This window comes from Amphiura filiformis, chromosome 16 (assembly GCF_039555335.1).
Source record: "Amphiura filiformis chromosome 16, Afil_fr2py, whole genome shotgun sequence".
Taxonomy (NCBI): Eukaryota; Metazoa; Echinodermata; class Ophiuroidea; order Amphilepidida; family Amphiuridae; genus Amphiura; species Amphiura filiformis.
In genome coordinates this window covers 1955978-1971458 of record NC_092643.1, presented here as the reverse complement: position 1 = coordinate 1971458, position 15481 = coordinate 1955978, and the positions used below count along the sequence as shown (strand labels likewise).

Here is a 15481-nt window from a genome sequence, read left to right as displayed (position 1 = left end):
CAATATCAGCTCATATGAATTCGACAAGTGTCTTCAATGATAACATGCAAAAAAACCGGACATTTTATCTCAAAAGCAATTCTCTGTGGCGGATGAAGACAACTTCCGATTTTGAAATGTGAGTGGTGAATTTAGTATATTTTAGGCCATATTTTTTGCACCGCGAAATAGCGAAAAAAGTCAACGGTCATCGATATATGCCGACAAAAGTTTTGGAATCTACAGAAACAGAGCTTTAATTTGATACCAAATTTATTTTGTCAAGTATTGCAGGGACGCCAGGAATGGCGCTCGAAGTAGGCCAAAATCACACGTTATCCTATGGGACGCTTATTTAGTGTTGCGCCCCCTCAACATGTCAGCGCACAGGGATGGTAGATTACATAACGCATCGGCATAGTGGTTCTGACAAGCGTATGTTTCATGTATTTCACGTACTATTTGAGTCTGATTTGATCTGTAATTTGAGAAGGAGGTAAGGAAATGCAAGCTGATATGAAGTTATGAATTTGAATACAAGAACGTGATTAATACTATAACAATTTGAAGCCAAAGTTAGGGCGAAAAAATGTCGTATCAACTATCATCACAGTGATCATTCATTCAGAATCGGATTCACACACAGTGACAGTGGCAGTGCACCGGGGCAGTGCACTGGAAACACATGACATACAGTCTATGCATACACACAGCACAGTGAAATTTCACATCAGTGTCAGTACGGGTACTACGGGTCAAGGTCCTGATGCAGGACATTCTCTTACTTGTCTTGGTGTTGTTCTAAGTTACAGTACATACACTTTCTAGAGAGTTAGATTTGATGAAAAGGGGTATAATCCTTCTTGTCTTCCATGAGCAACCACGTCATATCGGGTATAATCTTCCTTCCAGGAGCAACCACTGTGTATGATTGACGGGCTATTCCATTGCTCGTAATAGGGTAGTGTATTTTAGCGGGGCAATGTGCCAATGATGGATGGTGCACGCGCGCGGTTGCACGATGTACAACTTTCGCCAAGACTTGGCATGTTGTTGTTGGTGTAGGTGTGTGTGTTGGGAGGGGGCGTGTTTAATAATAGGGATTATATGGGCAATTCCAAGCGTTGCGGAATGATGCAAACTGCCTTCGTACGAATTTCTTTTTGATGCAGCAGCCAAATATGTATTAACACTCAGCATAAGGTGAATAGCATAATGTTAAAGTATTTTTGATAAGTGAATGATTAAGGTAGGAGAAACTTTTCCAAACCACCCTAATTTCCTAATTTGCATATGCAAAGTCAAGCGTTATGGAATGATGCATGCAGGAGCAGTCTTTTTGCACTAAAACATTTTTAACAAACTCTGTGAGTTTAGTAATCTGAGATATTAAATTTGCCACTTAATGTAAAGCTTAGGATGTAAACTGACAATTGTCAGTATCGATTTAAAAAAAAAAGGGCATCGTCTCTTTATGCCAAATTTGCCGACACTAGGTCACGTTATGGAATGATGCAAGGAGCGCTTGGAATGATGCTGTGTGTAAAATCCATAGAAAATGAAAAGCAGTCCATGTTTGAAAATAAAAATAAATATATCAATAAATTTGAGTAAATTGTGTTTTATATACTTAGCTACTTATGTTAGCTGACAAATATCAATATTTATCCAAAAATATTTATCACCCATTTTTTTTTAATCCGATAACTTGTGTTGCATGGTCACATTTTGAAACTAAAATTATGTCAACATTCTGCTAGTCTAAAATTCTTGGAAGTGAAATTTAGCACTGGATGTTAGCCATAGAATGTAACATAACAACTATCACCATCTATCAAGAAATAATCATCACTGTTTTTATTTTATCATAAATTTAAAGAAAAAATCCTTGCAATCCGTGAATCCTTATGGCGTTTGCGGAATGATGCAGGGGTTTTGTGGAGAAATGTCACTGACAATGGTTCAGGCAATGCTGAAACATCAATTACTGTAAAGATAGTTCTGTGCAATGCATTTCAGAAAGTTTTAACCCAAAATTGTGAAAAAAATTTCAAAGCGGGCACATTATGAATTATGCATCATTCCGCATAGCGTTATGGAATTATGCAACTTTAATTGGTCGTTACGCATAAATTAGACTTTTTGAAAATTATTTTTGTTTCATTGGATAGGGATGAATAAATTTGCTTTGCATTCTAGTTTCAATGAAAATCAACCTTATTTTAAAATTGCAGTGGTAATAAATGATACTTTTGCTTTGCGGAATGATGCTTTTAATCGTAAAATTGGTACTCAAACAATGCTGACGAAGCTACACGTTATAAAATTTGTTTATTTGTTTCCAAAAATTTTACAGTAATAATAAATTTAAATAAATTTCGGACAGTACAGAGCAGTTGCTGTGTTTTTAGTTTTGCTGCTTTTACCAGTCAAGAATATGCAAATTTATGCGAATTAGGATGTTTTTTCTAACAATGGACACCATTTCCTCCTAAAAAATACGTTTTCAGAAAATATCGCTTTTTAGCTACAATATGAGACCAAAATCACATAATTGACTTGATTTTTAAATTTTGACAATTTGGGCGAGGTTGCTTGGAATTGACCATATATGGAAACAATTAAAAAAATGGCACACTTTCCTATAAAAATTTTGGAAACAAATGAATTTAAACAAAAATAAATAAAAACAATCTTTCTTAAACCAAATTTTCATGAAATTGAGTGTCAAAGTGACTAATTTGATGGCTCTTTGCGTGAGATTTACTACCAAGGCGTGAGATTATAAATTACCTTGGCATGAGACCGTGAGAAAATGACCAAATGTCATGATATTAACAGTAACACTAACCAGATAACGGAGTTAAGTGTTTGGACAACCGGGACAGTTTTGACAGGTCTTTTGTCTAGCTACCTCTCTGTTTGTAAACAAACAAGGATCCTTGCCAAATAGGAAAGTAACAAGGGTTGTACACCCACTACATGTACCTAGTATAATGGTAGGGACGCCATACTTATTTTTGTACTGTGGCCTGCCACTGGTCAGTCAGTCAATTTTGTCCATATTGTCACTCTCGTCAAGCATGTACGAAACAAGTGCATGTAAATTCAGAGATCAGACTCTGAGTACCGTTTTAGCCTTTAAAAGTCTACTATATTGTTCCAATATTATTATGCTTGAAATGCACACGTTTTAAAAATTTTAGTGGTGGACTCTAGCATCAAAATTGACCTTGAACAGTGATGAGCTTCAGAAATGACGGGCGTCACTGTACTGTCTTGTGTGTGGCTGGAGTAATATGGTATTTAACTTTTAGGTGTAGATCCATATAGACTTCTTCAGCAAAATAACAGTGCGCATGTGTCGTTACATGATTGAACATCAAAAATTAGCCTTTTAAATTCTAACGTTGTATTGTCAATAATCAACAAAACTATCTTCTGTGAGATTGCTAAAAAGTGTTGGATTGTTAAAATACTAGATACTTTTAATCTAATTTTGTTACATTTATGTATCTTTCTGTAGGCTAAATATCAGTTTGTAAATTTGAAGATAAGAAGTAGCTACCATACATGAGGAAGTAAAGAATAGCATCATCAATATGGAGAGCTATGATGAGGACCTCTCGGAAAATCGCTTCTTCATCATACTCCAGAACAAATACAAGCAGCTGTATGAAAATGCGACTTCACAGAAGTGGACGGTGAGTATTATTGATAAAGTTTTGGTTCACCTCAAGTTTGCTAGTGACGCAAGTGCAAATTGCACACATAAAAGAGTGTACACACATGTGTACAAGGGTGGTTTGTTTGTACGCTTGCAGCGCACCCGCAAAAAAGCATATCACTCCTGAACTTGAGATGAAAACTACAGGGCATAGAAAAGTTGCAGTAAGGAAATTTGGGTTATCAGCACCCTCTTTTGCTCACTTATCACACTGAATCACCATTAAATAGTTGATATTCTGCCATCTGGCTCTCTTCCACCTGATCTCCTGTTTGCTAATTTAATATAATTTATGTGTAACTTTAGCATGAATTTAACAAAGTGACAAATCAATATTTTGTCAGCCTGCTACGCTAATTGCCCACTTCATTTTTTGTAATTTTGAGAACAAAGAACAAAATGCGGTTCAAACATGCATCAGCTACGTAATCACACTAATTATTTGGGATTATTTCCCTTTACATGTAGTATCATTATCATTTGTTCTGGGATTACTTACACTTTACCTTGTTATTTCAGCTTGAAATGGACAGGAACCCTTTCCGGCATTTAATTACTAATATTATTTCAACATTTTGAATGAAGAATAACAAAATTCAAATTTGACGGAAATCATACATTAAGGCTTTAAGGTACTGACATCACAACCAGGCTCGAGGTGAAGTTTAGTCAGACTGGTTACCCAGATGCATGTTTAGCCTCTCATATCAAAAGTAATTTTCAGATTCCCTGTGTACCAAGCTCTCTGGTTAACTTAGAAAACCCATATTGTCGCTGGGCAGGAAAATCCTATATGCTTTTGGCCCCTGAACATGTTTAAAACAAAACTGCCAACATGTTACATAGGAGGTTTTGCTTTAAACCTCCTATGTTCAGGGGCCATTTACACATAAGAGGTTTTTCCTGCCCAACGACGACATGGAACTCCACCGATGTACATGTACTGTATCTTATCTCAAGTTGAGAGTGCAGTCAGTGTATAACACGATTGCGCCACCAGCGTAAGGACACACTGCGCTTCTATGAATGTGTATACGCACTATGTGTTTAGATTACACTCTCAACTTGAGACGAGACGCACACTATAGAAAGTGGGTCATCAATGAATTAAAAAGATAAAATTTGATGATATTGGACCATTCTTAAATAGCCTTGAATATAACCTTTTTAATGACAAGACCATTTCCTTTATTTGCAGGTCTGCATACCGCGTACAGGTGTATTTGCCAGGTTCTCTTTGAGTCAAGCTGATTTTGAGAATCACCTACTTCATCCTGCTATAGGTAGGGCTGGAGTCTACTACACAGCAAATAACAAGGAAGTCCATGTTAGTGATTCGGCAATCACAACCACAAATGGCTTCAAAGATATACGCACCGTAAGTAACTAAAGCATGCAAAGCATGCAGTAGAAAATAAGTTTGGAACTATGGAAGCATGCAAATGAATGTGCACAGCTTGGATATCAGAGTAAGAGACATACTTAAGATTAAAAGAAATATCTATGTTACAGATGGTACGGGTAATGCTTGCTTCATTACTTCATTATTATTTATGACATAACACAAGCAGGTAACGTTTTCTGTATAAAGCACCCGATATCCGAAGACGGGTACATACTTCATGCGTGGTATGACTGCACTGTTAACCCCAACGCTACTAGACAATACAAAACTTACTTACTATACAGCACAAAGCGACTGCAAGACCATGCATTCCCACATGATCCGATTACATATTATCCTGCCAAACTATATATAGGCACAAAACCGTTGACCAGGCCACGGTTACACACATGGTTTGCTATTCCCATTCTGCTGGTTGGCACCCGAGGGGTCAATGGGTCAATTTTCGAGCAGAGAAAACAATTTTTCTCTTCATCTTCTTTCTTCTTTCCTTCTTTCTTTCCTTCCACTTAGGCAAAAAGCAGACAGGGAGTTGGGGTTTAAAAAGGAAAGAAGAAATTAGCCCAGTTTTCAGTAACTAAATTCCTTCAAAAGTTTATGAACAAGTTGGAAGATAATACATGTAGAAGACGCTGGTAGCACATGATGTCTTAATTGTGGCAAAAAGCAGACAGGGAGTTGGGGTTTAAAAAGGAAAGAAGAAATTAGCCCAGTTTTCAGTAACTAAATTCCTTCAAAAGTTTATGAACAAGTTGGAAGATAATACATGTAGAAGACGCTGGTAGCACATGATGTCTTAATTGTATTTTGACCTTATGCTTAAATTCACTTGCTTAATTTGTTTTTAGTGTACTATCATTTTAATCTGTAGTTATTGTAAAGCACATTGAGGCATGCTAAATGCTATATAAATCACTTGTAAGTTGTGTTATTATTATTGATCATTATTAATGCAAATCATTTTCTTGTTTTATTAGGTTCATGTGCTGTTTGAAGAAACCTATTACACAGAAGCATCAGAATCATTCAAGGTCCTGTGTATTGATAGGATGTTGGAAGGAGGATCAGGTAAAACTATTAGCTCCAGGATCAGCTAAATATCAAAATTACTCAATCTCATTCAATTAGTCAACAATTAATCAAATACTATTCAATCATTAGTTACTCATCAATCAAGCAATTATTCCTTTTTTTGATAAATTCTTAAGAATTCAAGATGTGTTAAGGAGTCCAGGGGCGGAACCAGGATGGCCAATTAGGCTGGGGGCCAGACTATAATTGTCTGAAATGAGCTGATTTTGCATGATTTTAATCAATTTTAGGTAACTACCCCTGGAGTCTGCTTTGGGGTTGAATAACTCATAATCTGAACAGAAGACTGCATAAATGTTGACTTGACTAAAAATGTATCATTTGTTTCTCACTATTTCAATTAATTTTACAGAAGTTGTTGAGGATCCGGTAATGACGTGCCTGGAAACGCTTGATGATTGTTCTGAGTTTTTGTGGGGAAATAAGTGTAAGTTCATTGAAAGAAGTACAATGCTGACACCAGAGAAAGCTCTAATTGAGTCTTTGTTTTCAATAATTTATGTACAAGGATTAACCACATGGGCACCAGTGGCAGAATTATCAGTCTCTAAGAACTATTTTGATTGGTTATAAAGAGGACTATATCATTTATTGAGCCAATCAGAGATAATGGTAAGAATAGTTGTTAGGGCTGAAGAGGATTTACCTTTAAATTGATAAGATTTCTAAAAGCTCTATTTTGTATTTTGATTGGTTACTCTGCTCAAGATGATTTTATCATGTAATTAACCAATCAGAGGCACTGTAAGAAAGGTAGTAGTGTCCATGGTAATAAATTTGGCTCATTTGAATGCTTGTTCTTTTGCAATATAAATCCGATAACAATAATAAACTGAAGAGTATCTAATGGAGCATTTGGAAGAATTTCAGGGACCAAGTTGAAAAGTGAGATAGAAAGAATAATGGTTTGAACAATTTTAAATATCATGTTCTATGAACTTCTTGACTGCCTCTGGTGTGTTTGTTATATTGTAGAAAGTTACTTGATGATTGAAGTCGTCATTGAAATGACAAAATTTAGAATGACAACCAATTACTCGTTAAGTGTAACTCTCCTAAATGCAACAAAACCCAACAGCCTGGATGCCTCCCCTTTGCAGGGGGGGGGGGGGCAACACACATATGGCCCCTCTAACCAAACCACCCTGAGAGAGAGAGTAGGAGTTATGAGTAACAGAATTAAAGTGACACAATGTAATAATAATTTTTGACCCAGTGTAATAATAATGACACAAAATCTTTAGATATATTCTGTGGGCAGAGTGCATGACTGTCGTAAGTGAAGTAGAATGTAATAGCTGCCATTTGCCATTTTCAATAAAAGTACTCACTTGGGATCAAAAATGATATATGAAGATATAAAGGTGATACAGCGTGTCCCAAAAGTAACTTAACATTGTGAATTGGCCATATCTCAAATATTTCCTACTTCATACCAAAATGGAGAACATATTCATATAGATTGATCTTTTAGAATTATTCTGATACCCAAAACAGCATTATTGATGACCCTTTGACCTTACTGTGCGACTGTACATATGTGTGTATCAAACCCACAAAAGCAAGCTCATGTGTTCTTTGTTCAAGAACATGAATGATGATGTGCTTCCCTGAACAATAGAGTTGGTTCACTCACAGCGCACGCTACATTTAGGTATGAACATTCATGGATTACATGGCTTAGCGTAAGCGTGACTGCTGTTTAAGATTATAATTAGGATATATTGACAATATTAAACTTTACTTTAAAACAATTGAAGTGAAGATGAATTTCCTATAGATCAACGGATTCAGGTCGTATGGTTCTTTGCCGAGACAAAGTCGGACAAACTCACTGAAGCAATGTTTAAGGAACAGTTTAATGTAAATTATGCACTACCCAGCCGAAATACAACCCAGCAACAAGTGCTGAAATTCCTATCAACTGGATCTGTTCATGATCTACTTCGGGCAGGGCATGGAAGAACAGGAAGATCGCCTACAAACATTGACGTCATACGAAGAGCGGTGGCGAAAAGCCCAAGGCGATCAGTACATCGACTTTCAATGGAGAACAACGTACCGCGTACAACTGTTCATCGAATCCTCAGAAAAGATCTTATTAGATTCCATATAAAACCCAGATAAAAGAGAAAATGAAGATTACGCATTGAAAACAAACAAACAAACAATCAAACAAACACAGCCAAATTAAACAAAACAGATTTTAAAATGATAACACGTAATATCGTGTTCACGTCTCAAATGACGAGACTTATTTTGCGTTTATAAAAGTGGGTTTTACGGCACGGTAGATATCCATGAATTTCATGCCAAAAGGTCATGACCACATAGGCATGTTTGGTATCATAACATTTCTAAAAGAATTATCTACATACTGTGCAATTTTTGTAACAACACTATTAACCTAACGCAAGTTATGGCAAATTCACAATGTTAAGGGACTTTTGGGACACCCGGTATATTGGGTTAGCTTATTGGCCATCAGGCAAGTAATACATAACATCAACCATTACCAATGAAGGGGTTGTGTTGCAAAAAGGCAGGTGTTACATTCTCCTGCACTTTAATGATGGTCTTGCACTCTGCCCACAATTATTTCAATTCTTCCGTGTAGCAAACTTATCTCCCTTAAAACAGACAACATGACTCTCATCATTTGAATTTTTATAACTTATATTTCTACAGTTAGCAAACAGTCACAAACCAAAGTAGATGAGTTAATTGTGTATTTCCTGACAACTCCTCATCAACATGAATCATTGCGACAAGTCATCGATTTGACTAATTCACTATTCACCAACACTATTCAAATTGCTCTCAAGGATCCCATACTTGTAAGTATTATGTATATATGTAGACATATTCCTGGTAGACTAGACAATATATCAATAAATCAGACTTATAAGGCATTGTTGGTATCCTAGGTATTTTGCCTCATTGTACCTGCTGAATCCAATAGTGGCACATACCAGATTCCACGCTTTAGTTTGAGTATCTGACCCTCGAAATAACCCTCAAAAATGACCCCTTATGATTATACAGGGGTCAAAATTTTAAATGCTCTGATTTCACTCAAAAGCATATCAAAATATCTGTCTGGTCATAAGAATCGCAAAAATATTAAGTGTGTGCATCTTCAACCTGTGCTTGCGAAGTTATGTGCCAGAAAGTGTCGCAGATCAATTTTCAAGTTGTACAGGAGTCAAAAATTAAAGTTGCTTTGATTTTCGTAAAACTTAACCCCAAATAGTTTGCCCGTCTTGAGACCGCGTCCCCTATTGGATTTGCATGGAATTCCTATGCCCATGCAGGTAGTATTAAGGGCTGGGGTATGAACGTTTGGACAGTATTTATTTTGGGACATTAGAACACATCAGACATATCGAATTGAATTTTGAATACGAAGAATGTCCTTCTGATATCAAATAATTTTGATTTTTTGAAATTAGCAATTTAATACACATTTTATGGCAAATCATTAAAATTGATATTTTTGATATTTAACAGTACTAAAGTAAACTTTATAAATCTGATGATTTATACTTAAAGTGTATGTAGGTGGGATAAAAAGCCGACGATCAATTGAAAATTTTGACCTTTCGTATTGAATATATGATTTTTTTTCCAAAAACACCAAAAAAAATTAGGTCTTTTGGAAAAAAATCCATATCTTCAATATGAAAGGTCAAAATTTTCAATTGACCGTCGGCTTTTCCTCCCAGCTACATAAACTTTAAGAATATATCATTAGATTTATATAATTTACTTCGAGGACTGTTATATATCAAAAATTTGAAAAATATCAAATTTTTATAATTTGTCATAAAATTTGTATTATATTGTGATTTTCAAAAATGAAAATTATTTGATATCACAAAGACATGCTTCGTATTCAGAATGCAATTCGATAGGTCTGAGGTGCTCTCATGTCCCACAAAAAATACTGTCGAAACGCCATAAACGCTCATTCTAGATCCCTTAAGATTAGTCTCTTTTGACATGAAAATGTCTAGCTTATTCATTGTTGGGGTTACTTACCAACTTACCTGTCTGCTACACTCTGCACGTACAAACCAGCTCGATCACTTCGGTCTTCTACTGAAAGATGATTGAAATCTCCCTGTGTTAATCTTACATTGGACGGTGAACGCTGCTTTCATTTTGCTGCTCCGGCTGTTTGGAATTCGCTTCCAAACAGCCTCCGTAACACACATTTACTTACTCAGTTCAAAAAGCAACTTAAAACTCATCTTTTTCTTCATGCTTTTCCGGATTCAAAGATGTGACTTGTTTGTCTTTATTGTTTGTGCGCCTTGAGTTCTTTTGACAATTGTGCGCCTAAGATCCCTCCATTATTATTATTATTATTATTACACTACAATGTATAAAAGTGAAAAAAAGTGGCTTATGTGGGGTATAGTGTAGTTTGGGATAGATGGATCTATGAATGTCTCTTGAAAGGGGCTTCCATAGTTAACCATAGTTTCAATTTACTTATTCTTGTGAAGAATAATATACCTTTTAGAAGTTCAAGATATGACAACAGCCTTCGATCATACAATAATATGCTACGTAAGCACCAAAATGCCATATAGATAAAAAAAAATTGCAACTTTATTCCTCAATTCAGTTTATCCAGTTATTGTCATTTTTTTAATCAAAAATAATTTGAAACTTTGTTTTATTTTGCAGCGAAAAACAGTCCGACAGCACCGAGGTCACATGGACAATTTGAAGGTTGCTATGGAAACCTATGTCATGCATGAAGCCTACCCTAAAGTATTCAATGCCATCAGTCATTTCTTGGCAAAAAAGGTAGGCAAAATATGTTTGTGCCAAGACCAGTGGCAGCACTCAGGGGAGTGGGGTATCAAAGTGGGCCAAAAAATGCTTTATCCGCCTTAAAAACCCAAAATTACGAAAATATCCAACATTTAGCAGCAATTTTATGCAAAATTTGCTGATTTTACCCCATACCCCCACCCACGAAATTCACTCCCCCCACCCCGAAAAAATTCATGGCGCCACCACTGGGCAAGACTTTACCCCATGCTTTCGTACAGTGCCCCTGATTGGTTAATTACAAGGTATAAACATCTGAGTAACCAATCAAAATAGAGCTTTTAGGATTAAGAGATTTTGATATTGAGATTTAAGCATTTGACTTAGGATTATGGTTTGGGGTGATAGTCAGTGTTCTATGCTTCCTTCGCTGTTTCTAACAAGAATGCTTTACGGTCCAAAATGTGCAAATTGAAGGTGTATCTTTAGTGCAAGGTGATTAACAAAATGTCATGGAATAAAGCTCATAATCCCTCATTGTAATCTATACGCCAAATTCCGTACTCTCTTACGCAAAGGATAAACTAAATTAACCTTGCTAACAGTTAAAAGCATAATATCAGTAATATCTGTATATTTTTTCACATAAAATTCCAGATTATAAAACACTTTATACATGCAGATGTTTCGATAACTACCAGTTGTCTTTCTCAGTGCTACTGTTGATGTGATGATCGCTGCTTGGCATTAGAGTTGCCATATGATTTCTCTATCAACAGGTCGTCAAAAATATGACTCGGATTATATTGGCCCTCTACTCGGTTCAATTTGGTGTTGGCCTCATTTATACATCTTCTGTACTTATTCCTTTTCCCTCTCAACTGCTGTTCAACAATCATCACATCAACAGTAGCATTGAGAAAGATAATTGGTAGTTATTGAAACGTCTGCACGTAAGTTTATTATAATCTGGACTTGTATATGAAAATATACACTTTTATGGGATAGTCCTGATGAATCTACCGTATTGTCTGTAATAAACACCCCGGGGCGTTGCATTTTTCCAAAAGGGGGGTGTTTATTGAAGTTGAATTGTCAGTAAAAAAACTTAAAAATTGGGTTAAATTTTCCGATGGTGCTCCGTAGAAAGGAGGGATTTACGACTAGACTAATACTACTACCATGGCGCAAATTTTCAAATTACACCTGTATGTGCATCATCAAGCAAAAATCTGGTGAAATTCTACCATAATTAGGCAATGGAATGGATAGAAGTGTGAGTCATAATAGGTTTTGTCCATGCAACTTAGTGATCGTCACTGACAAGACTGACATGACTAATGCAAGTTTTAAGCTTAAATGTTTGCATTTTTGTCAACTTTTCACAGAAAAATTGGAGGGGGCGTTTATTAGAGGGGGAACGTTTATTATAGACAATACGGTATTCAAGAATCAGTAATATCTGTTTGTTACTTTATCTCTCTTGATTTCTCATCAGGATGCGGCCATGAACAAAACAACCAGGAACCTTTCCGACCTGCAAGTCCGCGACGTTGGTGTGCGTGCAGACTTCACAGCCAACGTGCCACGAGCCAGACGTGAATTATCCACATTAAACCAATACAGAACACCATTGGAGAAGTTGCATTGTCTAAGACGCACCATTATGGCTATTAGTCAGCCTGGTTACAGGTCAAAAACACCTGGTGAGATACCCTTCCGAGAATCCTGTGCAACATGATATACCGTAAAACCTCGTCTACAAGCATATATAGTGTGTTTGATGAAAGTTAAATTAATACGATACATGCGTAAATATGACAATACAATATAGATTGGTCTTACAATAATATTTGTTTGTATATGCTTGGATCTGTAATTTATTTGCTGAAACTCCATAATGGCGCCTGGATTAATTTAGCTTTTATCAGAAGCACTCTATATGCTTGTAGACAGGGTTTTTCGGTATCACTTCCTTTCATCAAATGACACTCTTATTACTGTACAGGACAGACTCCCTTTGTTTTCATGTTGAGAATATACTGGTTAAACATTGGTCGATAGTAAAAAAATAAACATAGTTTGCAAGATCTGGATGTGCTTTGTTCATTGAGGTACAGTTTGTAGCTATCAACCCATGTGGCACTACATAGCTAATCAGTACATGAAATCAAAATGTGAGAAATGCATTGTGGTTAGTGTAAAATATCTTCTCTGGGTTCTGACTAGGAAACTTGGCTACTTATTTTGTTATTTATTTTTTTTCCCCATTTTTATTCACCTGTACTTGGGCCTGGTGGAAGGGAAAAAAGAACATACAGACATGGTCCACCAGACCCCATCTTAATTACGGTAACCAAGATAGATGCAAAGATACAATCAGATTATGACAATGAGATTTAAATAATACTGCCCCACCATGACAACAGGACCCAACCAATACCTCTGTTAAAAAATTCATTAAAAAAAAGAGCAAATGCTACGCTACCAAGAGTGATGAAAAAGGCAAGCAGAAAAAGAAGTGGTAGCCCAGCAAAAGCATGAAAACACAAAGGCAACTGTTGGGTCCCCCTGCCATGGGTGGGCAGAATCAGCACCATACAACATGCATAATAAGATCAAGCAACTCATGTTGGTTACGAGTGCATCAAAAAATTAGACCAGGGATTTTCTACACAAAACACAAATCCCCCCTAGACACCCCACACACAAACATGCAGGACAAGTGACAAAACAAAACACTGAAAACTTTCCCATATCACAGTGCAAATAACATGGTCCACCATGGCAAGAAAAAGAAAAAGAAAATGAAAAAAGGGTAAAAATATATAAAACACACCATGATAAATGAAAATTGCATCCCATTAAAAACCAAGATCAAAGGAAAATTTCTTAAAATGGTTACCCAGTTTTCCCTTGCTTTCCGCAATTTTATATTCTGTGCCAAATTTAACTTTCACCATGTTCTTGTAAGCTTGAAAACTAGGGTTGACATCTTGAAATTTGCATCTATGAATATAATATTTCAAACATAAAACAAGAAAGTTGATGGCATTTTTGTGCTCAGATTCTTCAACATCCAAACCAAACATTTTCTGAAAATTTGAGAATCCAAAACACTCACCGGTTTTACTTTCAATCAAGGCACTCAAGCTATCCCACAAACAAGTAATTTTTTCACATTCACAAAACAAATGTACCAGGGTCTCATCATTTTTTTACAAAAACAACAAAATGGAGAATCAGTTCTACCAATCTTATGAAGAAATTTATTGGTACAAACAGCTCTATGAAAAACTTTAAAGTAAAATGCTCTCATCTGAGTTTCAATACTGCAAGTAAAGTTGTTATCATGAATTTTATTCCATTCAATCTCGTCTTCAAGATTCAAGGCATCAATCCAAAATAGTTCGGTGTTTACAGGACTGTACTTTGCTTTCAAAATATTGTAAGAATATTTGGTAATTTTGCTATTTTCAAACAAAGTAGCAACTATGTTATCAAAAATATTCACCTGAACCGTTTTGGGACTGTAGAACCAATCAATTAAAATACCATTCATAAGAGAGTTGTATTTTCTTCTGTCCTTAATAGAGATATCAAGTTCCATAACAAGATCTTCAAATGTTTTCACTAAGTTATGACCTCTACTAAGGTCATTCAGAGTGCAAATACCATGTTCAAACCAATCCTGATAAAAAAAGAACTTCTTAGTTTTAAGACGCACCTTTCGGTTCCACCAAATGGAATTCTGAAGATGATAGTCACAGTACCCTAGGAACTTGGCTACTTATTGTTTGCATGCTACAGAACATGAATACGAAACGCAGCTAAGTGCAAATTTGACACACGTGTGGGGCAAACATCGGGTTGTGTGGCAAGTGTTGCCAGCATCCCATAACAACAACAATACAAATTTATATAGCACCAATCTACAAAAAGTCAATTGTTCAAAGGTGCTGATGGGTAGACACAAGAAATCAAATCTGATAGACTTGTTGGAAGAGATTGCATTTTAGCAGCTTCTTGAAAATGCCAACAGTCTGAGCATTCCTAATATGGATGGGAAGTTTGTTCCATTCTTTTGGTCCAAAGCATGAGAATGCGAATGACACACTGTGGGTTCTGAGTTCAAGAAACTAAGGAGATGAGGTTGATGGCCATGCCTGAGAAAAGTGGGGAACTTGGGAATCCCAGGAAATTTTGCTATTTGGAGGGAAATTTTTGTCTTAATCTAAACAAAGAAATACATAAGAAATAATGGGAACATTTTCAATACCGGAGGGAAATTTTGCAAACTTAAGAGGGAAATTTTGATGATGTTCCCGGGAAATATTGCATTTTTTCCAGCCCTGGTAGATGGCTGCAGTTGTTGACGAACTGGTTGTGGGCGAAGCAAATCAGATGTAACAAGAGACAGTTTGTGGTCCAACAGGAGGACTTTGAATATGATGCATTGCTGTATGGGGTGCCAGTGGAGTGCCACCTACACG

The 15481-nt window shown here is 36.2% G+C and overlaps 1 protein-coding gene across 1 annotated transcript in view; it reads left to right on the top strand.

Annotated features, from left to right (window-relative positions):
• The first annotated feature begins 364 nt into the window (after nt 1-364).
• The window catches only part of LOC140135413 (ankyrin repeat domain-containing protein 27-like), a 189981-nt gene continuing 174864 nt past the window's right edge, over nt 365-15481 (top strand). Inside the window, exons 1-8 of the mRNA XM_072156903.1 lie at nt 365-475; nt 3506-3683; nt 4905-5084; nt 6089-6179; nt 6556-6630; nt 8892-9040; nt 10899-11021; nt 12487-12694. Of these exons, the coding sequence (XP_072013004.1) occupies nt 3582-3683; nt 4905-5084; nt 6089-6179; nt 6556-6630; nt 8892-9040; nt 10899-11021; nt 12487-12694 (928 nt within the window). The 5' untranslated portion in view covers nt 365-475; nt 3506-3581. The remainder of the gene's footprint in view (nt 476-3505; nt 3684-4904; nt 5085-6088; nt 6180-6555; nt 6631-8891; nt 9041-10898; nt 11022-12486; nt 12695-15481) is intronic.